At 37.6% G+C, this 25,045-nt stretch overlaps 1 protein-coding gene across 1 annotated transcript in view; it reads right to left on the reverse strand.

Annotated features, from left to right (window-relative positions):
• The window catches only part of tmem131 (transmembrane protein 131), a 45,211-nt gene that overhangs the window by 5,165 nt on the left and 15,001 nt on the right, over positions 1–25,045 (reverse strand). Inside the window, exons 2-29 of the mRNA XM_026943439.3 lie at positions 24,654–24,715; positions 22,988–23,028; positions 18,040–18,108; positions 15,176–15,296; positions 13,760–13,876; positions 13,533–13,655; positions 13,334–13,414; positions 13,064–13,214; positions 12,918–12,974; positions 12,762–12,823; positions 12,577–12,685; positions 11,018–11,126; positions 10,777–10,927; positions 10,170–10,340; positions 9,327–9,437; positions 9,003–9,137; positions 8,551–8,655; positions 8,370–8,456; positions 6,426–6,578; positions 6,228–6,303; positions 6,035–6,149; positions 5,767–5,905; positions 4,803–4,912; positions 3,127–3,193; positions 2,734–2,882; positions 1,842–1,984; positions 1,117–1,300; positions 270–455 (exon numbers count right to left, since the gene is read on the reverse strand). Of these exons, the coding sequence (XP_026799240.2) occupies positions 270–455; positions 1,117–1,300; positions 1,842–1,984; positions 2,734–2,882; positions 3,127–3,193; positions 4,803–4,912; positions 5,767–5,905; positions 6,035–6,149; positions 6,228–6,303; positions 6,426–6,578; positions 8,370–8,456; positions 8,551–8,655; positions 9,003–9,137; positions 9,327–9,437; positions 10,170–10,340; positions 10,777–10,927; positions 11,018–11,126; positions 12,577–12,685; positions 12,762–12,823; positions 12,918–12,974; positions 13,064–13,214; positions 13,334–13,414; positions 13,533–13,655; positions 13,760–13,876; positions 15,176–15,296; positions 18,040–18,108; positions 22,988–23,028; positions 24,654–24,715 (3,184 nt within the window). The remainder of the gene's footprint in view (positions 1–269; positions 456–1,116; positions 1,301–1,841; positions 1,985–2,733; positions 2,883–3,126; positions 3,194–4,802; positions 4,913–5,766; positions 5,906–6,034; positions 6,150–6,227; positions 6,304–6,425; positions 6,579–8,369; positions 8,457–8,550; positions 8,656–9,002; positions 9,138–9,326; positions 9,438–10,169; positions 10,341–10,776; positions 10,928–11,017; positions 11,127–12,576; positions 12,686–12,761; positions 12,824–12,917; positions 12,975–13,063; positions 13,215–13,333; positions 13,415–13,532; positions 13,656–13,759; positions 13,877–15,175; positions 15,297–18,039; positions 18,109–22,987; positions 23,029–24,653; positions 24,716–25,045) is intronic.

Consider the following 25,045-nt stretch of genomic DNA (forward strand, 5'->3'; position numbering starts at 1 on the left):
GTGCTCTTATGGTATGAATTAGGCACTTCTAACCTTCTAATCTTGATTTCTTTCTTTCTTTCTTTTTTTATTTTTTTTTTATTTTTTAAATCAACCACAAGCCTTAACACACTTTGTGCTCTGGTATCTGGGTACAATTGCCCAGATTATCCTTATTTTTATCCTTACAGTTCAATAATGACAGTTTCTATAATGTTAAACTAAAAATGCCCTGTTCAGCCCTGTTGCTTTAGTCTTTAATAATCAGGGTTATTAAGATGAGTGCTGACCTCATAAACAGGGAGACAATGATGTAGAGCTCTAGCTCCCAGTTTGGTGGAGGGATGGTCTCCACACACGCCGCCAGCATGTGGTAGGGCAATGAGGCGTTTAGTATGAACGCAAACTCTGAGCCACCTGCCGACACCAACTTGAGCTCTCGGATGACTCGTGATGAAGTAAAATCTGGTGTAAACCTGTGCCAAACAGACAGCACATGTTACCTTAATTTCTTACAATGAATGGAGGAAAAAAAAACAGGAGGCACAAGCAGGTAAACACCTCTAAAATTAAACAAACAAACCAAAAAAAAACGTTTGCCCATTAACCAGAAGTTAAAACCTTAATGCAGTTCATTTGTTCCCAGTTAATTTTACTATTAACCTCAGAAGGCATGTTGTCTTTCACCTAATGATCCACATTTAGGCCTGACATTCTCAACATCCCTGTACAGGCAAAAGTGACTAAGGAAAGACAAAAAGGCAATTCACGCCTCCACAGAGGCCCGGAGGAAACACCACAAATATGCTGGTTCACATGCATTAATAGTGCCTTATGCACCAGAGCACACACATCGTTAACAGGTGATGTTTACCCACCAGCTTGAGGTTGGCTACACTGACCTACTTTCCCTCTTCATCTCTGCTGCAGAAATAATTTTATCTGAGATTTCTTATTCACATTTTTATGAGACACTACCTTTTCTCATTTATTTGTTGCTTTAACTGGCAAAAAAAAAAATCCCCATTGTGTCCCCAAGGTGACATGATCAACCAGAAGCTGTGTTTTTGCAGGGTACTACTTTATGATTCTAAATTACAACAACCCTGTGAGATTAAAAGAATTGGAGGTACTCACAGAATGATGAGGTCTTTCGATGTGTTTGGTTTAAGTGCAAATTCTTGACAGTTGAGAACTTTGAATCCATAGCCCTCGCAAGTGGTGCCACTGATCTCCATGGAACGGATGTGAATAGGGAGAAGCCCTGTGTTCTCCAGCCTGAAAGTCTTTCGCAAGGTGAAATTTGGCTCCTTGGGTTTGTCTTTTTTTCATTAAGGAAAAAAAAATACATCAGTAGGTTTATAACAAAGATAAAATGTTCTCAGATGAAATTATACCAGACTTGTGGTATTGTTGGACATTTTAATTCCAAGCACGGGGTAACTAAATAAAATTTTAAAACTAATTATAAAATGAAGCCTTTATAAACTTTATACACTAATTATAATTGAATAACTCTGGAGGAATCATGAATGCACAGACTGACCAAAGTTGAAGGAAGTCAGCAAAACATTGTGAAAGGTAAGTGTATTGCAGTAAAAACTCACATGGGGTTACAAAACCGCAGTCACATGTGCTAGAGACGCATAATGAAGAAAGGCTATACATTACATAATCACAGAAGTTGTGTGTACAGGTCTTAACATTTGCAAAAATCTGTTGTTTCGAAAACACATCTTAAAAAAGGAAGTAGGTAGTAATTAGGAGAGGTTCAAAATATAGGATTAGAGAATGAGCCATCTTGAGTATGCGTCTCTAAAAAATTCCAACCAAATATTGTATTAAGCCATGAACACACTCACTTTCTGAGCAGTCTTTAAGGAGTGCCTCGGTCATCTTAAATCTCAGTGAGCTGCCTGGCCCTGGATGCTTCCCGGCAAGCTTGAGACTTTCTCTGGTCCCCTGACCACGCACCATAATCAGGTCCACCACGGTTAGGTTGTTCCTATACAAACATCAAAGTCAAAAATCAAACACACAGAAATCGGAAACACACAACATGTGTAGTCATATGCCAACTATTTCCAAGCTGACAGAAGTTGTGTTTCCCATCAAATTAAATTATTTCTGTTTTTGAGAAAGAAACATTTGATGAACCATGATGTTACCCAGCACCATGTTTATTTGTGCTATTGAAAGAAGCATTTGTGATCTGGAGTTATCTAAATAGGAATTGTTGCTGGTATGGTTTTTACGAAAATAAATAAATAAATAAATAAATAACACAGTGTTTACATGACAAATAAAAGGAGAGTCTTATTTATTTTCCTTCATATTGGAATTTCAGGCATTTCCTAAATTTATTTGACTAAATTTACACTTTTCACCCAGCTGACACTTTTTAGCCAAGTAAGACAGGAGGAGACAATCCAAGCCCACGGCTGTTAAAGAAGACAATTCTGTGATATAGGTGATGCAAGACTCCAAAAACAGACCACAAAAAGTGCAAGCTTTGTGTGTTGGGGTTTAATTACTCTACAACTAGCTTAAATGGAAAGCACCAGAATTAAAAAAAAAAAAAAAAAAAAAAAAGTTTTTGAAAAACTATTTCCAAAATTAAATGCAAAACAATGAGTCATTTAGGACACAGTTAGTTCAAAGCTCTAGAGCCAGAAAACCATGTTAAGTATACGGCCACAGACTCAAGTGTGTTTATATGCATGTGTGTATGAGACAGATGAAGTTAGATCTCACCTGATTACTAACAGAGAGGAGACACTGTGATTGCTGATGGGTGAGAACCTTACAGTGAGTGATTTGGCCTCGCCTGGCATAATCAGCACATTCAAGACAAAGTTTCGTATCAAGCCTTCCGCAAATCCTGTAGAACTCACTGCTGAGGTCTGACACACAACACACATGGGAGTACCTGTCAGATGCAGCTCAACAGCAGCAAGCTCAGCAATTTAATTACAAGTGTCAAAATCAAGAGTAAACAAGCAAGCACTTGAATTATTCCAGAGACAATATTTACAGATACTGAAAAGCTGAATTGAATGATAATGAATTTATGAACTCAGCTCAAATCTAGATGGAGTGTACAATAAAACAATATAGAGTCACAGGGAAACCTTGGTAGACACGCACTTGATTTTGTTGAACCTCAAATTCCAGTGTACTTGTGTTAATGTTGGACATCTTTTCATTTGGGAATCTGTGATGGAAAGAAGAGTTAAATAAGCAAGAAACCACACTTTATAATCACTGTCCCACCTAAAGCATCACATACACATGCAGGACTTTATTTCCCTGTAAGAGCTGGGCAGTATGATTATGTTTAACATTACTAATCAAAAGACTGATCTTGGTCTACTGCAAAAGAATTATCCTATTTGTAATATTATTTTAAATTAAGTTGTTAAATTGTAATTTGCAACAGTCCAGTTACATAAAATTCCTTGCTTTGAAAAGGTCCGGATAAACGAATAACACAACTGAATTGTGATAAGTTACCTTTTAATTCTTAACCATTAATGATGAGTTTATGGCTATAAAGAAGACAATTCCAAGTGTCTTTCATAGTGACACTTCACATTACCAATAATGAGTAGCACTGCAGACTCAGAACAAAAGCACACATTTTTTGTCATCGACCTTTCTTTAAATTAACCAGGTTGTCAGTTCACTAATCAGATTATAATAAATATGATGTTGTTGTTGTTGTTCCTCTTTTGGCTGCTCCCGTTAGGGGTCGCCACCGCGGATCATTGGTCAGCGTATTTGATTTTGGCACAGTTTTTAATGCTGGATGCCCTTCCTGATGCAACCCTCCCCAATTTTATCCAGGCTTGGGACCGGCACTGAGAGTGCACTGTTGCACACACCCCCAGTGGCTGGGGTTAGTTCTCTGGCCAGGAATCAAACGTGGGCTGCAGCGGTGAGAGCGCTGTGGCCTAACCACTAGTCCTTCAGGGACCCAGATATAATAAATAAGTATTATAAGTAAAATAAAAGGAAACATCTATAAAAATCTGTGAAACTCCCCTTCCTGACCTAATGTCTCTAGCCATGTAGATAGTCTCTGATCCGTTGTGCTGCCTTCAGGTAAATATGTGACATAAATGCATGTGATTGGACAAACTGCAACAGACGATCTGCTACAGAAGCTGCGCTGGTTCATGTTTGGAAAACCAGAGTCCCTGGCTGTTCTACAGCTTTTTTCAAGTTCAATTCTCTGAAATACTTTGCTAGGTCAGAATCTGGATCAGAAGTTCTGATGATCCCAGATCTACAGCGCTGAACCGCAGATTCTTTAAATCAGGTCATAGCCTTGATTTAGGTCTAGTCTAGTCTTGGGAATTTACAGCAATAGCAGCTAAATAGCAGCTAAACCCATCAACACTTAACACCAGAAATTTTTACAAAGGGTTTGTAAAAATGATATGGTGAATCAGGTTCTTCCATATCACTACCTTTTTTGCTACCTTTTCAGCTTACAAAACCTCTCAACTCTCCGAGTGTATACCATTTCCACTCCTGAAGAGGAAGTTATAGGTGCGATTTGACAGGCAAAGCAGGTTATGTTGTTTTAGTACCCCTGTGGGTAGTGCATCAGCAACACAAAGAGAAGTACAGTCTTTCTAAAAAGCAAGAAAATCTACCATTAAATGAAGCACTAAATTCCATAGCATGACAAACATAGTCTCTTGTGGGTACACGCAATTCCTCTGAACAGATCTTTTTTTTTTTTTTTTTTAAAAAAAAAAAACCCTTCTGCACTTAGTTCCCACTTTCTATAAGTAGAAAGTGGTTTGATTCATCACCTGTCTTCGACTATTTCTGTAAACGCTGAGGGGTTCGGGTAGAGGGCAACAGGAAGAACCTGCACATAGACTGGAACATCAGCTGGGTTCTCCAGAATGATCTCCTCCACCTATTTAAAAAATAATAATAATAATAATAAATCAGATGATGTGCACTCAGGCATGTTCCACATATATGAATTAAATGTGTGTAGCTACAATGCTCTGACAAATGTTTGTTGCTTGACAGACATTAACAATCAAGCAATATTTGCCATAACCACCAAAACCCAGAGAAAAGCAGCAATTGGAAAAACTTTTTATGGCCCTGTCATTTGTTTTATATGAAAAGTAAATATAAACCCAACCCAACACAGTATTATGATGTTATCTACTAACAATTATCATTGTTGTATGTGTGTTGTTATCTGTTACTTTGGCAATGACAATATATTATATATTAATATTAAATGTTAATATAAATATTTTCTACAAACTAAACATAACCTGTGGTCACAGTAATAGAATTATTTCTTGCATGTAAACATATTCAGTGCTGTAAAACATGGGGAATATGGATCTAATTTAATCTATTCTGTACATCTAAGCCAAGACACAGGATGTGGTGTGTTTTACAACTATATGCAAAACATAACAGCAGTTTGAGTTTAGAAAGATCTAGAAAACAGAAGAAGGAATGTATCCTCATTAACACTATATGGTTGTATTCGTGTGCAGAAACAGTAGACCCAAAAAAAAAAAAAAAACACATTTCCAAAATTCACAACTCATCATCTTCAATGTTATTAAATGCATTTTTGTGACTTTTTTCCCCACCAAATGAACACTGGGTGTTTAAGAATATTCGTCAATCAATAAATGAAATGAAATCTATCTAGTGTGCACAATCAGTTTCCTACTTTTTAAGCACTTTAGCTTGAGGTTTGACAAAAACAAGAACAAAAATGAGTGTGTGGGAACTCACAGAGGAGCTATTGATGTTGGTGAGAGGGAACAGAACTTGCTGTGAGGAGTTGATCAGTGAAGGCCATGTGAGCTGTGCTGATATCTTGGCCTGCACCTTCTTTTGTAGATCTGTGTTCACTTCAAAGAAAGCCTCCACCCTACACCAAAAAAAAAAAGAAAAAATCCATCCTCGTTATTACAAACAAGCTCTTATATACTGATTATGAAATGTGAATTGGATACAACTGGTAGTAGTTTGTATGCCACAGAGCCATGCTGGGACTCACTCAAAGCCTGACTGTTCCTTCAGCTCTTTCCATCTCTTCAGCAGTCTCTGATGCAAATCTACATCGCTGTCCCAAATGTCCTCCAGCATAGCAGGAATATGTGGTCTTACTTCAGCTGCAAACATAACCACAGCACTTAAGTGCTCAAAAACACAGGGAAAAAAACACAGGAAAGAAAAAAGAAACTACTTACATTTTAGTACAAACGGTAATCCTACATAACAGTGATCGCCACATTGTATACTGGCATCGAAATAAATATTTGCTATCTGGAAAAGAAAAAACAAAGAAAAACATGAGAAGCAATCATAAAGATTTTACACTGTAGTTGTTTTGAAATTCAGTTCAGAATCGGGGATGAAGTATGTGACTGGTGAAACTGGACAGACACCTTGGTTTTACGCCTGGGCTCCAGCTCCACTCTGTTACTGCGGAGACGTTTGTAGTAAAACCGCATGTCCTCGGTGAGAGAGAGGATCTGCTGGAGCCTCACCCTCTGTGAGAATGAACTCTGGATGCTGAGCCCTTGATGAACTACTTTTCCCTGGAGACAAATCAAAAACACAAAACACCGCTAATTAATGGACAATATTATTAAAGTAATAGTTAAACCAAAAATAAAATGTATATAATTTTCCATCATATCCCAAATGCGGTTGTGGCCAAGACATGGTGTCTGAAGTTTCTTTATATTTGCATCACATTTAAGAGGCAAATAAGTGAAGCTAAAAGGTTCCGGTTTAGCATTTTGAAAAACATGTCTCCGGATGCCAGTATGATGACTTATTGTTACGTGTAAATGATACGTGTGGCTCGATCAGTTGTATATAAATGTACAATTGAAATGTCTTACAACTCCTTTAAATCATGAGCCACACCTCCCAGCTGAGTCTAAGAGATAAACTGCTGAGAAGCAAAGTGATTCTAGCTCCAAGGTAGCTGCTACTACTACAACTACTACTAGTTTTATATACTTTTTGTCCATTTTTAAATACAAACAAACTTATTTCAAATGAGTTAAGAACTAGAGTGCAGTTTAAGACAGGTGTGTAAAGTTTTAGGCCAAAATTAAACTGGTAGAACATTTTTTTTTTCTTCATTGTTACCCTTATAGTTTCAGCTCAACATTAAGAAAGCAAACTTGAGACAAAAAAATTTTGACAGAACTGTCGCTCTAAATAAAAAACAAAGGACATGTCTGGAATCTGATACAGAACTGCTTCTTGACAGTAAGACAGAATAACAACTGCCGCAGGGAAAAACATGTTTTGTCTAGTTCTCCAACTAGCATTTTGCAAGGTGCTAATCGTTATGTAGTTATACAAGCATAATTCATCAGTCGATAGCTTTCGGGCAACAAAGCTGGACAGTGAGGAATTGTTACACTGATATACATCAGTACTTCCGAATTTCAAAAACAATGTCCTAAATGAAATTAACTTTCATTTAAAGAAACCAGCAACAGATATATATATTATATGATGAAAAAACACACAAAAGAGAAAAGAAAATCTGTTGAGAGAATGACTGTTCTTAGCTGTTATAATGTAAGTGATAACAGGAACTGACGTGTTTGGGAGACATTCCATAACACTAAACGTAACTATAAATGGTTAAAAAGTAAGACAAGTTGTTCTTTAGTTAATAAAAAAAAGGAATGCAATTGCCAGTAAATTTCTGTTGTATAAGAGGAATACAACACTTCGGGACATGCTGTTACTGGGAAAATAATCAGCTACAGGTGTTAATGACGAGTAACCCCCCTTCACACCCTGTAATCGACCTTCCTGTAACAGCATGCCACGTTGTGTTTAATTCTTGACTTACAGAGCTTCAAGAAAATACTACAACATTCATAAAAGATAAGTCATTTTGAATAAGTCTACATGTATACTATCAAATATTTGTCATTATGAGAATATGATAAAAACAAATATGATTATTAAACCGATTTCTAGACACTTTTCTCATTTTAGGCTTGAAACTGTCTCATTGTATTGGCAGGTAATATAGCTACATTAAGCATTTATTTTTTAGAAAGAAGCAAAATGATCTGTCGATAGAACTAAATTCAAGGTAGAAATTAGAAAGAAATGTCTAGAAATGCTAAGTTTAACATATTTCTGCTTTGTGCAAGTGACTCCAGTGTGTGTGTCAGGATGCAAAATCACATTCACCTATGTTAAGGAAAAGAATCTACATCAAACTGGGAATAGTCCAAATCAGCCTAAAATGTAAGTATGAATTCCTGATATATAATACATAAGGCCTTTCGTTTGTCTCACGTTATGTTTTCTGCAGACACCCTGCACTTTGTTCAGCACAGAGAACTTACCGGAAAAGAGGGAGGCATGATAACGTGTTTGGGCGAGCAGCTTAATGTTCCCACTGCTATAAGAGCCTTTACTGGGATGGTCAATATCTGAAAAAGACACAAGAGAACAGAACTAAACTCTAAACAACACACCTGAGCAAGCAGAGTCATGCCAGTGCTATAGGGTACATGAAACACACACCTCATAATCTGTGGTAATGTGTACAGCTCCATCATATACACCCTCCAGTGCTTTAGCTATCAGGGTTACTTTAAACGCTGCATAATAGCCAGAAGCTAATATGACCTGTGAAAGAAAACACAGAAACACACCTGACATGGCTGTGGTTTACATATGATTTTCCTGTGTAAAGGCACCTCCATGGTCATGTAAAGTGAAAAAGGTGCAAGCACTTCATTCATTCAAGAGCTGACAGGGTATGCAAAACACGGTCAGGACTTATGGTTATCTAAACAAAATATTCAACCAAACCTGCAAGACTAGTCCAAGTTTATTCTAAAAAAAAAAATAAATAAATAAATACCTGAACTGTCATTGATGAGTTTTTTAGGCAGAGAAATGGGAGTAAAGCATTATTTAAAATAAATGCAGAGCCTGTGTGTGTCTATCCTTATATACATTTATATTCTTACTGTTTTGTAATAGGCCGCTGAGGTGTTTTGAAGCTCCCCGACTCGACCCAGTGCTATACTCCTGTTCCCTTTCTCTGTGGTCAGCAGCTCCATAGATAGGCTGTCTCCCGTCACAAGCCATGACTTAATTTCCAGCTGTGGGGAGTATATCTTTCCATTAGCAACCATGCAGTACAATTACAGCTTTGAACAGAACAAAAAGTCCAACAATTCAGTGCTGCTCCCATCTCATCCAACAAGAACAAGAACATTTAACATGTTCTTGATAAACCTGCTTCCTGTCTGCTGATGGATGTGACAGTTTCAGCTCACATAGAGCCTTACCTCTATGGGGTTGTTGTTGACAACCACAAAGACCAAACTGCTGGTGTCTGTAGCGCTTAGAATGCCATAGTCCAAGATGTGCTCTTTAGAACTGGGTGAAATGACGACAGGCTTTGGAAAGAACACGGACGATGTTTAATTTCATAAAGTGGTGCAGAAAAAATACTTAAAATATCAGAAATAATAATAAAAATCAATATATACATAATAATTGTTTATTTTCCATATGCAAACATTCAAGATCACCTGCATTGTCTTTTAAACTTACACGTATCTTGAATTTATTTGTCTTGTGAAAGGGACCATAATTTGTGACTTCACTTTGCCAGCAACTTCATAATTTGTCTTTTTAGTTAGGGTGTGAGATATAATGTGATCGACATCACAACAAATGTCTTGTTAAATGTTCAACAAAAATATTTTTTTTTAAAAAATGTGGCTCTACTGTTTTGCTAGAATTTTGATAGAAGAACTAAATAATGAGACATATTGTGCATCAGAATCTTCAAAGGATCTGATCTACACCATCATTATATTTTTGCCATATCAACCAATCCCTAGTAGTATTAGTCCTGGAATATCTGGGCCCTGTACTGTACACACCCTTCTTTCCTATTACTGCGTCTATTTCAATGGATTCCTCATAAAGGAATGTCATGACGATGAATGGAACAGACTTCCTTAACAGACAACACTTAAATCTGTTATCTAATCTTGTTTACACTAAACAAGCCTCCTCTTGAAAAAGATTTAAGCTTACTCACTTTGTGTTAGCATCAAGTCTAACAACTATTTACTGTTATGTTCCAATAAGGTAATAGTTATTTAGAGACGTTTGTATACCTCCAGAAAGCCGGTATAGGCCCTGACAGGGAGGTGGAACTTGGATGCGTTGGTGACGAGGAGGATGTTGCTGTCAATGTGGATAGAAGGCCGTACAGGCCGGAAGAGCAGGGAGAAGATGTAGCAAGATTCATGGGGAGGGATAAGGACTGGCGTGCTGAAATTATGCACCTGAAAAACACACAGGATACTAAAACTGTTTGATATGTATTTCATGCTTAAACTGACAGTACAACAGTCAAAAAGGACTTTTTCATTTAAATTCAATTCAGTACAATGTTTCCCAAAACACCACTATACAGGCAAAATAAGCCCATTTTTAGATATTTTAAAAAGCCCCACAGCAGTACCAACTGATTTTGGGGATTTTGGTGTTGCTGGATTCATGATGGTACTTACATTTCTTCATGACTTACTGGTCGCAGAAACAACACTATCCTGACGTTAGTAAGCCTACATATAATTTTCATAAAATGCCAACTGGAGCAACCAACCAACCAACTTCGGCTGCGTGGGACCACAATGTCCTACCTCATCGTTTTATAAGCACCCAGGAAACAATGAAACATCAACAGGCTATATCATTAGCATGAGACGACTGACTCACATTGAACATTTTAACATCTTCAGGAAGGGAAACATTGTGGATGCGTATGGCGAAGTTGAAGGTGTTGGTGAGGTAGATGGGCCGGTCCACTGGATCTACAGGACTGTCTCTGATGTGGAACAGGGTGGCCGTGTGGTCAAAGCCCAGGTACCTATAATGGATAAAGGAAATGTCTTTTCTCATGGGACCAAGACAACAGATATGCTTGTTATGATAAGGAACAAACAAAAAAATAGCTGACCCCTCTAAAACTTCAGCTTGGTAAGGAATTTCAAGTTTTGAGTAGCTTTTCTCTTTAGCCTTTACTGTTATTTTACCAGAAAACTGGTCTGGTCTTCTTGCTTTTGAAGCTGAAATGGCAAGAAATGAAAAAGGAAAAACAGAAAAAACATTACAGTTTTGTAATACAGCATGGAGGAAGTGATTCTAAAGCCATGCATCACAGTCTCTGTTTCAGAAAAGGCCCTGTAGACATTTGCTTCAAGTACTCTCTAATATAGCAGTAAAGTGAGCAATGTTCAGCACTTTACTTCTCAGTAACCTACTGGCTGGCAGTTGGTTAGGCGGCTTTAAAGGGAAGTTACCGCAAAAACCTTCCCCAACCCCCAGTTCACAATCTGCTATACACCACACACTCCAACTTACAGCATTTAAACTGATATTTCACTCTAACCTGACCTCAATTGTAAAGTCCTTAACACGACTCTGTTCTAACATATTAAAATACTGTAGCAGTGGATAAATGAATTCATTAGCATTCCCAAAAGCAAGTGGAAGCTCAAGGGTGCTGCCCAGTCTCATGTTTCGGTATGCTGGAAATCCTTGCAGTGGCAGCTAACAAAATGTAATAACACTGTAAGAATAGTAATATAATAATGTAACATAGTGAGCCAGTTAGCTAGTAGATTAATATAGACTAAGGAAAATTAAAAAATATATGAATTTGCACAGAGTGAACAACTTCGCAGGCACAGTTCTTATCCTCTCCTGAGTTTTTTTTGTTTTTTAATGTAGCACTATGTGTTTGTGCCCTCAACAAAAAGTCGCCAAGTCATTGGAGAATGTCTCATCTATGACGTATGGTGTTTTCTCCTGCCTCCCAACTAAAAATATTATTTGACTCTGGCTAGCACTGTTATATTTAAACAGGTTTAACCACAAGGTGACATTGTGCATTTTGTGCTAGCATCAGAGTTATATAACAGCTTTGCATGGACTTTGCTAGTGTTTCCACATACCTGCATATTCTTGAATCTGAAAAGATCATGTCACCATACACACAAATACACCCAATAAAAAATGTTCTACTGTCAGCCACATAACACCTCAGCCGATGTGTGTAGAGCAGCAGGCGGTAGGATTCAGAAAATGTAGCTCACAGTGCATCACACCACCATGAAGCATACTATGTTTAAACATACCCTATTGACAACTATTGCTTCACGAAAGTCAACAGAATGCAGGGTTTATTTTATTAATCGGGTTGTTAAACCTATCGTCAGCTGGTCAACAACATAAAAAACTAACAGCAAATCTATGACACGATATCTGCTTATCACAGATTTGCTCACCCCTATACTGAGCCTGCTGTTTTTGAGTGAAAAGCTTATAATAGATTATATATTATAAAGAGCTTATAATTTGATTTATTTCCTTAATGGTTCACTTGATCAGTAACTTAATGTTATCAACACTGAATAATACACCAAACTAGAGGGAAGTAAACTTGTATCACAACATGTAACTTCAGACCATTTGGAAGAATACAGAAAAACAACACCATCAAAAAACTGTACTTACCATCAAAATTTATACTTGCGACTTTGGTATATCGGCTCTCTCCTGCTTTTAGCGTAACCTGCTTGAACTCAACTGTAATGGCTTCGTTAGCCGGTGTTGGCCGAACACTCTGAAATACAAATAGTGTTTGTTCAGTAATAAATTATAACTAAGATAATGTACAAAAAGGTTGTGAAAAGCCCTACCATGATTGATACATCTTTTGCTCCAGAATTTAGAAGATGCAAATTCAACTGTTTTGGTCGATCTGTACAAGAAAAAAAAAAAGTATGCGTCAGTTTCAGCCATGTATTAAGAAACACTGCTGTACGATTAAACAGCTCAAGCAATGTTAAAGTTACCTTGCGATCGAAGTGTACCAAAGTCTAACATCTCTGTTGAAGAGTATATACCAGGTGCTGGAAAAAGAAATGAATATATACTTAGCCTGGGTTTCACATTGTAGCTGAAAACATAAAGCTAGTAGTTTTGACTTAGGCATCCTGACCTGTGGTGACCTCCACCTCTACAGGAAGGATGATGAACTCGTCCTCGTTGGAGGCGTTGGTCTTGATCCTGATGAAGGCTGTGTGGTTGTCAGCATCCCGTGAAGAGAAGCTGGCCCTCATTACACCCTTTGTCTCAAATGGGGCAATTTCCTACAAAAAGCAAAAAATAGATAAATAAAATTAAATGATGATAAATACTATGAGCTTAATGCATACTATAAGTGCCCAGTAATTAAGAATACTTAATTCTGTGAAGAATAGACACGCACCCATAACTTTTTGGTGCCACCTTGTTGGCCAGTTGGCAGCTCTAGATGTAAATCGCCCCCACTTGAGTACATTTCCACAACCTAAAAGAGAAAGCAGAGTCTTATGGAAAAGAGGACATTAGCAAATAGAGCCCAGAGAGGCACTTGCGCATCATTTGCATTCAATTTAAGACATCTGCACATGCCGTAATTAGATTACCTGTAGCGGCTCGCTGTGTGGATTAAAGATGTTTATAAGTGGAGAGAAGCTGCTATTCACAGGGACTCTGGCCCCTACAAAAGGCCTGAGTCTGTATGGGTTAGGTATGCCCACACCAAACACCTGCAAGAAACAGTACACTTTACAGTCTAGTCAAATTTAAATAGTTCACCATGCCAGTTTACAACATCTACTCCCTGGCCAAAAGGACTGGCTTTGAAACATACCTGGTATGTGAACACTCCATGGTGAGATGTGTTAATAAATAACGTATTTTCTACATTCCCTACTACTCGAGCTAGAAAAACCACATCAAATGAGGTGTTCCCTCCTGGTGGAATTATCTGCCAAAAAAAAAAAAAAAAGTGTCTCATATTAGGTTACACAGCAGTACTTCTGTATCCAGGACAAAAACAAAAACCCACATACAAACTGTATTAGTCATATGGTACTAAATTTTTCCAGTAAGCCTATTTAATATTACTGAAAAATAAATCTGAATAATAAGGGAAAACTTCTCTGAATACACACTGAATTCCCATTTCAAAGAGAATGAGCAATGTTTCATCAGCCTTCTTACTCAATCCAGAACTGTGTAATGTATTCATGAGTTTTTGAATGTCAGAGCTACATAAACCAAGTTTATAGGGTTGTACGTTGATGGTACTGAAAGAATGTCTTGCCAACTTGAGGCCAGTTCATTAACAATAATAATTCCTTTTATAAAAGTTATAAGTAGAATAAGAAATTGTCTGTTTAGCATTTTATTATAATCAAGATGTGTCAGGTAGATGAGAAACACACACAAGGCAGTATGTTCAGTACTCCTAAGTTGCTGCTTTGTATATAGGCCTGATAATCAGACTATTAACAAGCAAAGACACAGCATTAAAATTGTTTATAAAGCACATCATTGTGTTTCAGTTTTCAATCCACATTTGTTTTAGGCTCGATATTTGTATGGGTGACCCTTGCCCCACTTCCTACCACTGATAAGACCTCAGTCCTATGTGGAAATCTATAAACTACAAACAAACATTTAAATCCTAAACGCTGACAATTAATAACTACTATCACAATGTGGCTCAAAATGGTGGCTCATGAGATAGCTGTATTTATAGTGGACGACCTCTGGTCATGTTTAACGTGAGCTGTATGAGTTTCAGAGGGGCAGCGTGATTTAATTATGCAAGTGTCAGGAACAGGTGGGATGTGTTTAATTTACTACCGTCTGGAGAGTGTGAGATACACGGTCACACACAGAACACTTAAATTTGACCCTTAGGCTTTAATGAGCTCACTGATCTGACGTAAGAGCATCATTCATATATCAAATGACAAAAATAGTTGATACAAAGATTCTAGTGAAGTTTAAAAACAACTCTCTTCGTGTGTGTGTGTGTGCGTTGAGCTATTTTACGCACACAACAGGACATGGTATTTTCTCTAGACAGACAAAGCCACTGGCGGGTGAGCCAAAGAGGAAGAATATGGTTGCTTCCGTCCTTTTTTTTTTTTTTTAAGTTTCTAACAGGAAGCCAACATTAACCTATTTTGCTCAACAAAACATGCACACATCAGATCTTCTCTGTTGTGTGTCAGACCTTTTTGAAGATCGTAAACCTTGTAAAGCAAGTACTTACCCTACTCTGAAAAAATGATGCATGAAAATGCGCTGTTGTTGCTGATATTGATATTAAACTAATTTCTTCTGAACTTGGATTGTGTAAGTAAACTTTTTCCATTTTTGGCATCCCAACTGGCCTGAGAAGGAAAAAAACAACAACAACAATTAATCTTCAACAGTCATTAATAGATAAGTCAGGTTTTTTTTTATTTTTGCTTTACTGTGTAAGAAAATGACATGGGAAAAAAAAAATCTAAAGCTAATCTATATCACACGATCTACACTCAAATCTGTCTGTTCAGCACATAGGCCACCGATCTGAAGGGGGTTCATCTCCAGAACGCTTATCAGCATGTGCTACAATGCAGTTTTATACATCAGGACAGTGTTTGGACAACATCTGAAGCATGAGCGTGGCACGCAAAACACACTAAAAATAAATTAAAAGTCTATAAAGAAAGAAGCAAAAGGAAAGAAAGAGCACAGCTGCCAGAAGTGTGTAAGGATACTAGGAAGCACATGCTATCAAAAGCAGATTACAGGCTGAGATTTATGATGGCTCTGGGTAATTTAAGCAAGGCTTTATTGGAATCAGGCAGGATTGCTCAACACTGTACAGCAATTTCTTACAAACAAGCACAGATAAGATGTGTTTGTTGGTGGTGGTGGGGGGTGGGGTGGGGGGTGTAAGATAAAGAGGCAACACAAGAACAGAGTGAGGTAGAGATTTGCTTTAACTAATGCAAATTTTTATTTTTTTTATCAGTTATTTACACAACTGTGCAAGCCTAAAGAACATAGGTTTAAAATGGGGGAGAAAAGAAGTTTACATTTTTTTAATTTTTCAAATCAGCTTATAACTGAATGCTATGCTTTTGAGATATACGTCTAAATTAGCATGGTATAACAGCAAGGTTTCACTTCATTTTCCACCATTCTTTCAGCCTGACATAACAGCAAAGGGAAAGACATTTCCTGATGACCTATATGATGTGGTCGATTTAGTAACACAAACATTTGAATCCAAACTAAAGAAGAAGTTCTAAACGTTGAAACTGCTTTGGCAATATTGTTAGTTTTGGTATATCTAACTAAACAAAGGCAGAAATGAATTAAAAACAGACACAACTGCAAATAAAAACAGCGAGTATACGCCTTGAAGGCTTTCACTGACTAATATAGCAGCTTGCTCACTGATGAACACAGAGCCAAACGTTTGTTATTTAGTTACAGAAAGCCAGCCTGAATGCGTCGAGGGAAACAGTGAAAATGTACTAAATTTACAGTGGTTTTCTTTCAAAAAATTCCACACAGAGGACACAAAACATTTCAGGTTTGGTTCATTTCAGTTTGTTTAAAGAAAGGCTATCCATTTTGCATGTCCAGTACAGAAGAATGATGATAGAACAGTTGAGTGACATTGAGGAATTAAACAGAAACACTACTGAAACAGTCCCCGGCTCTGCTGAGTCGCAAACCCTCCGTGTAAAAAAAAATGAGGAAGTGGCTTCTGGTAGCCACACATGGCTTTGATCAAGAGGAGGAGGAGAGAAAGGAGACGGTATTATATTAATTTGCAAAATATCAAAGAAGGCGGAATGCGTGGTAGCCTGAGAAACTTGTTGGATTTCACTGTGACTGAATTCTTTCAAACACTAAAAATGACGAAAAACAGGTTGTGACAAAAATAGAGTTTTTCAGTCTATAACATTTTTGACACATCAGGTTTAAGAAAACAAAACAATGTAGAAATGTTTTTATTCATCTCTAACCTTGCGTACGCTATCTAACTGCAGAGGTCACGTTAGGAAAGCAGAGAGCCAGCTTCACGAATGCAGCTGCTTGCTTATTAAAAGATACTTTAATTGCTTGCTTGGTAAGTGAGTGTTACACGTGGTAAGTGAATGCTCACGCAGTGAATGCTACACTTTGGTCAAGTTGTTGGATAGCTACACGCCATAGCCATACTGAAACAGATTCAGTTTGTAAACTGTCTAAATACCAGCTCTGATTGCAGTGGACGAAGCTGCAGTGTTTGAATGCTAGTAACAAAAGAGAAATTTGGCCTACAGAACAAAACTCATTAATTTAATCAGTGATTATTTCAGCACTGATGTAAGAGCGGTGATCTTTCGAGTGAATAACCAAAATGTGGCTAGTGTTAATTGAATGTCTGAGGTTTACCTCAGGAGATGAGACTAAAGAGACTGATATGAATGATGCTTATGATCAAAGCGATTATGTAATATTCATCATTAACTTAGCGTCTTTGAGAATGTGTCACTAATGTTGTTCTTCCACAAATAAATTAGGTTACAAATGTATAGAGGAGGGTGGGGCATTTGCTTGCAAAAGCCTGTCAGCTCAGGATAATACTAAATAACGTTAGGATGAGATAATAGAGATGACAGAGTAATTGAGGACTCCACATGCAGTTTATAATGTAACCATAATGAAGTCTTATAAACATGGAACGACTGCTGGATGAGTGGCAGTGACTGAATAGCCTGTCTGTCCGCAGGCTACGAATAACGGCATGTATAAAGACAATTTTCATGGCTGTACTTATTAGGTTTATATTTAATAAAATTAATTTAACACAAATTAAAGTATATGCATAAATAACATCTGCTTTTACACAATCAGTGTGTTTGTGTCTTTCAGTGGAGCCAGAATAAAAATCTCTGAATTCAATTTTTTCACTTCTCTCTTTTGACGGAAAGCTAGAACTTCTGGCAGAAATAAAAAAAACTGTAGTTTTCAGAATTTCACCATGTGTATGGTTTTCCCAGGCCGCCACACGTGTGTGTGTGTGCGTGCAAAGTGACTATGTAAGACAGAAAAAAGATACACCAAGGAAGTTGAATGCGTGCAACTTACTGTTCATGGAAGTCCAGCATTGGAGGCTCAAAGTGTATAGGCCTGCTGTTCCCCCTGTGCAAGGACGCACTGCAGAGAACGGAAACACAGTGTGTAAGATGCAAAAAAACAAAACAACCAGACAAACATAGGAGCGCACACGGGACAGACTGTCTAATTCTGATATAGATACATATAAGCAGTCAATTTGTGCAATATAACGGATCATGAAGTGAGAAAATCTCTGAATACAAAAGAGGCTTTTCCATCTTTCTTTAGAAAAAAAAACTAATATAAACCAGCCCAAATACACAAGCTTACCTCCTTCACAAACATCATTCACAAAATCATAATTTTATAAATGCTACTCATGCTTAGTTTAGATAAACCCTATAGCCTTTTTTGGCTAATTAAACCATAGCATGACCAAATTACAGACAAAAGAATCATATTCATTTAATTGTTTTTTAATAGTTTATCTGTTTCAGCTAAATATCTTTACAGAGCTCTTTGCAGCATTTGGGTTGCGTTTGATCTGATGTTTATTGAGCTGTATCCTAATACGGTTTTGCTTTTGCTTGTAGGCACAAATTGCACAACAACCTCAAACACATGCCATCAACTAATGTACAACAGTTAAAAATGCCCTTCCTCCAAGCTCACACACGAACACATGCATCTACACAGTCATTGTAAACCTCTGCCTCCAGCATAAGCATTAGTTTCATATGTGAAAATCTCCAACCCAGCAAACCACTTTTCCTACACTGCTATTATTGTGTTTAACAGGAAGGGCTGAAGGGATGCAAAGGAGGACTCACTCATGTGACACTCATGTTACTGAATACTGTTTATGTATGCCTACTTTCTATCTGACTCATCTTCTAATCATGCTTGAAAACCAGCGCTATTCAACAGGTGGGCCGCAGGCCAAAGTCAGGTGTTTACAAGCTTTCAAACAGACTTCAAGACTGCTGCCAATTAATACTGGATACAACAACAATAATAATAATAATAATAATAATCTATGACAGTAATAAATGAACAATGAACATGGGGCATTCATGGCATATACTCATAACAACATGATAAATACTCGCCAGTGGCAAATAGTAGTATGCAATAGTGTAAATTATCTTTTAACTATCATTATTAACACTTAATTATACACAGATTTCATTATCTTTTGCAGTAATATTACTGATCAGGGGCACACTGGATCCAGAGCATGTTTTTCTGTGGGATGTGGGAGGAAAACTACACAGACACAAGAAGAGCATATGAAATGCCATACAGTAAGCCAAGCTTAGGATCAAACCCGGGAGCTGTGACCCACTGAGTACATGATCAGCTGATTAAAAAATGAACAAACAAAGGCTAATGTAATCGGGAGCAAAGTAACTGCATGCTGAGGTAATGCAAGATCACACTGTTGTGTCGAACAAGCCTAATGGCCAATTAGTGTTTTCATGGTCAAGATGCAATGATTTAAATAAGTTATGACTGTCCTGGGAAAGTGTTCTGGGAATCCAGTCCTTACATTACATTTATTGCTTATTGTAATTCTTAAGATACAGCCCTTTGAAAAGCTTTCTAATTTTCTGTGTGGGCTGAAGACACCCAAGACAAATTCGGTACAAAAGTGTGGGAAGAAAAATTCTGTTTCATTTGATATAGTGAAAAGACTCATAGGGAGGTGTGAAGAGCCATCACATCTTTAACAATCCATGTAACAGAAAACCCCACATCTTTCAGAATCTACTGTTTACCTGTTTAGCAGAATTGTAACTAGCTGTGATTTCAATATTTTGCAGCTTTAAGGTCCGTGCTGTGATGATACCACTTCCTACTTTACAACACGTCCCAAAAACAAACGGGTGGGATTTCATATTTGGGACGATTAAAACTGTTCCCTGAAACAATTTCATAGCATTCATGAAAAAAAAAGTTCATTCTGAGCTCTGACAGGGTCAGAACAACCTGCTCCAACATACACACAGCTGGACAACAGATAAGCGTTCGGCTCTCCTTTATCTTTTCAGTAGTACACAAGCTTCACAAATTAGAACATACATGACAAATTTGCCTCTGGCATTTCCATTTTTTTTTTTTTTTTTTTTTAAACAAATATTTTATTATTTTATATCTGAAACCTCGTACTTTTCTCTTTTAGATCAATTCATTTTTCCCTAATGAGTACAGAAATGCTGAATGATGTTTTCCACATTTTATTTTAAATATATCTTTAAAGGGAAGCAAAATCAGTGAAATAAACTGGAAACTGCAATCACAGAGTGAATAAACCGCAATTTCACAGTCACCTCATGTCATGCCTAGTCACTTGCAACAGATTACACAAAATTGGTAAATCTCAGACTAGAGGTCATAGGGATATCAGTGATTTTGACTTTGCAGAAATAAAATTCATTTCTATGAACATAAATTTTTCTTTTCAGATATGTTTTGGTGTAAGAGAGATAAGGCTTAGACTACGTAGGAGACAGTGAGATATCCAGAGATACAGAGACACACTGTGTGCCAAGTTAGTCTTGTCCATGGTACAGTGCTTGGAAAAGAGCTAAAGGACATTACCTCAGTGTACACTTACATCAGTGTGTGCTAACGGAGCACAAACACATAAGAAATACCAACTGCAATAAAAGTTCCTTTATCAGAAGACACAAAGTTCAGTTCAGGTTGAGAATACATCCAGGAGAAGAAAAAAATAAATAAATAAAAAAATTGTTAAAAAAAAGAAAGAAAGAAAAAAAAAAACCCACACACTGTACTGACAGTGAGTGAGGAACTACTAAAAACAGCATTAAACTTATGAGCTACTCTTTGTGATCACTAGAAGGTACATGTGTTCCTAAATAGCAGAAAAAAAACATTTATTAAGAGCTTTCTATATTTTTAATTTGAACTATTGTAAGACATCACCTTATGTGATGTTTATAATGTGGAAACACATGAAAAGTTCTCTTTCTTTCACACCTGGGTGCAGTGTGTGTATTGTAGCCGTGCTGAGGATGTGTGCTTCTCTGCTAACAAGAAAGAGAACCAAAGCACAGAACACACGCCTCACCAATGAGGAGTGGCCACTGCAAACGTGTACAGTAGGGCAGGTTAACCAAAGCCCTGAGCTGGAGCGCTCTGATTGGTCGAGTGTGTGAATAGGCTGTCTGGAACCTGAAAGTTGTTCTACTGGATTGAGGAATCCAAAGCAAAGGGAGCGGCCACTTATAAAATGTTCACAGATAATACAGATCTGCCAACACTGCTAGCATGAATTATTTATTTTTTTAACCCCACAATAACTCAGGTGTACACCTGTGGACAGGGCAGCTCCATGTTAACAGCATAAATGAGTAAACGTATAGTAGCTGATATGAAATTTAACTGCAATATGCAGAAATGTTTGTATTTATATACTGTGAAGTCTGGTGTATGTGTATATAATAATACTATACATAATAATAATAATAATAATAATAATAATAATAATAATAGACTGTCTACTGTAGCAAAAGAAATTTTTTTTACTGTTGATCTATTGGCTTATTTGTAGATCTGAGTATCAAACGCATATTTTAATTTATTTGATTAGTAAAAATCCAAAGACCATTTCACTCAAACAACTTGTCTGCCCAAATAGGAACACTAAATACGTAATAATTTAAAAGAAAATTATGATAGCCTACCAAAAGAAAATGTTAAATTGCGACACAGCACAACCTACCCCTCCGGCTTACGCTTGGTAGCATGTACACTAACAGATCAAGTGATGCTCTCGAGACACATCACAAGAGTTTTAATCATCAGCGAGCAATATTGTTTTCAAATGTGTCTAATGGCATGTGATTTTGGACGTAATGTTATCTAGCAACTCAATTTGTTTTTTCCCCAAATGTGCACCAATTAACACCAAGACAAAAGTTTGTTATGACTGCAAGTTTTTTTTAAAGAGCTCGCGGTCCCGCACACCCATTTTCTGCTGGCTCGCAAGGCCGAGGGTCATGAATTTACGGGTCAAAGTTCACCTAGATAAAGAAACAAATGCATCTTTCATGCCTGCGTCCTTTCCCCTTCAGTGAAGTGGCTTTACCACCAGGTGAAAGCAGAAAAGTGTAGCTTTCAGGTGTCTCCCATGTCATTACAGCAAGAGGGCAAAAATCATAAATGCAATGACCAAACCACAGATGTTGGCACCTCTGGATAACAGATGCTTCAGCTGCATTTGTGTGTGGTAGAGATGAATAACGCATAACCACATATGGATATTTAATGTACTTATTATAAACTAATTTTCCAGGGGGTATTTTTCCATCTCATCTGAGATGATTTAGTAGTGATGTGATGTAGAATGAGCAAGTAAATCATCAACACTGTGATTAGACATGACGTCCAAAGATAAATGGAATCAGGGCTGTGCCATATCGTATCGTCCATGATATACCGGTACAGTTCCTCCCCATGATAAGAATGTGTCATCCCACGACACTGATGATATAGTTGATCACATTTTATGTGCCGCAACGTGGGCATCTTGCACATAGAATGAGAAAAAGCATGCAGAAGGCGACGTTCCAACCGTAGACAAAGAAGAGGAATTAATCCCCCAAAAAAAGGAGCTTTCTCCGTAATATGGAAGTGGTTTGGATACAGAAGCTCAGATGTGAATCACATGGCTCTCAAGACTGTACGCTGATGTGATTTGTGGCCAAAAAGATAGTGTTGAATGTTACTATTTTCATATTGTTATTTATATCATTACTGCAAAAAGATGACCATGAAATATCGTGATATAGGTTTAAGTCTCTATCCGCCATCCCTAAATGGAATAATAAAAATACCACCATGGAATAATTGAAAAATGCCATCCCATTACACACACAGACACACACAGACACACACAGACACACACAGACACACACAGACACACACAGACACACACAGACACACAGCTTACCTTTTTTGATGATATGAGCTAAGGTCAATGTCAGACTCTGCCTGTAAAGAATAAACATGAAAGAAAGTTTTTTTTCCCAAATTATAGTGACTCACACTATTTACTTCTTGGAATTACATTTGCTCTTATCAAAATGGCTCTTTGAAACATTCAAGGACAAGTTATGGAGAAACCTACAGTACTAAGATTTCCCTGATAAAGAGGAACACACAGACAAAAAAAAGGGGAAGACACTGCCAAAAAAAGGACACAGAATAACATTTCCCAACCTCGCACAACACGTCAGTCTGATGTGCAAGGGGCCTGCCGTGTGTGAGTACAAGTAATTACTCATGTGGGATCATAAACTGGACTATTAATGCGTAGAATTAAGTGTGGTAGACAGAGTGAATGCTGTTTTTGTCAACAGCTCATTACTGTTCACTGATACAAAAGTGGAGCGGGCGAAGCAAACATTTTTATATTCAGATGCATCTATTTCATGCTATTCTCATCATAATGCTCTACTCTAGCTTGGAGCTTTCTGAATGTGGTCCAACATGGATACCCTAAAAGGTTTGCCCTACCCAGACTCACCCTTGCTTCAGTGGATAATCTCACCTGGACACTGTAGACGTGTACCTAAGAACTGCTGCTGTACTGTAATCATAAAGTCTGTCCTGTGCTCATCCCAGGACTCTTATTCACAATATGCTCATATTGAGCATCCTTTTGTCTTTCCTCTTCTACAGCTATATACTGTAAGAATTTATAGTTCTATTTACTTGTAGTATTGTAATTGTAATATTTGTAGTACTATCCAAAAGGCACAAATAAGAGGAAGGGTTTCCTTCTGAGTTCCTCTCAAGGTTTCTTCCCCATGTCGTCTCAGGGAGTTTTTTTTTTTTTTTTTTTTTTTTTACTTGTCAATGTCACTTCTAGCTTGTTCATTAGGGATCTGAACCTACATCGGAATATCTGCAAAGCTGTCTATTGTTAAAACAGCTATATAAAATTGATTGCAATCTATACAAATCAAGCAAAAAAAAAAAACAAAAAAGTGGACCGGAGTGTGGGTTGAGCGTCAGCTGCGGAAGCAGAGGAGGCAGGTTGAACCGGCAGGTGACGGGTGACGATTCTCACCTGTGTCTTATTTTGTGCTTTCAGTGACTCCTGTAACTAGCAAGAGAGAGAGAGCTCGCAGGTGGAGCTTGCAAGACACGTACACATGCATGCATGCAAACTGCGAACTTGAACGGGGCGAGAGCTGCGAGCTAGCGACTGCCCCTTTTTGGTTGAGTTTTGGAAAGTGCGCTTAAAAGCGCAGTGGAAAATGCAAGCCCTGAAATCTGCTGACATTCTGCCTGCCTCCCGAGTCTTCCTCTGCACAGACACACACACACACACACACACTGGGGTTCTGCAAAACTATTTTAGTTTAGGTGAGCACGCACTTAAATTGGACTGTGAAACTGCATTTTCAGTTGCAGTTGTGTAAATTGTAGAACTACAACTGTATGTGTGTGCTTTCCAAAAATGCAACAGTATAAAGTTAGCAAAATTTGCTCACTCACAAAAGACCTTTTTGGAATTACTTTTTCATTCCAGCTCAAAAAAAGGGAAGCTGCTGAGCAGAGTGAAATAAAATTGAACCCTCAAAGTAAAAGTGAATAATCTTAAGGCTTACCTGCAGGAACGCTCCATCGCCAAAATGTAGTACCTCCAGGATTTTGTTTGACTGGATGAAAGCTGCAGACAGACAAAGAGCAAATTCTCATGAGGTTTAGGTATCAGCACAAAATGCAAAGCACAATGATAAGAGTGTTAAATGTCTGTTTCTGAAAGCATGAAATTCATACTCTATAATATTCAAAAAGACTACACAAAGGACTGCAGAAAGAAGGGACCATTAGAGCCATCTTGACATTCTTCACACTTTGATTATCTTTCTGTCTAATTAATTACCCAAGACATGGTAATCACACAGATCTAATCACAGTGTGGGTTCTTCTTGACAGAAAATCATGTTCAGCTTTAAACACTTCCTTGAATTACTACTTTTTTTTTTTAGCCATATCA

This window comes from Pangasianodon hypophthalmus, chromosome 2 (assembly GCF_027358585.1).
Source record: "Pangasianodon hypophthalmus isolate fPanHyp1 chromosome 2, fPanHyp1.pri, whole genome shotgun sequence".
NCBI lineage: Eukaryota > Metazoa > Chordata > Actinopteri > Siluriformes > Pangasiidae > Pangasianodon > Pangasianodon hypophthalmus.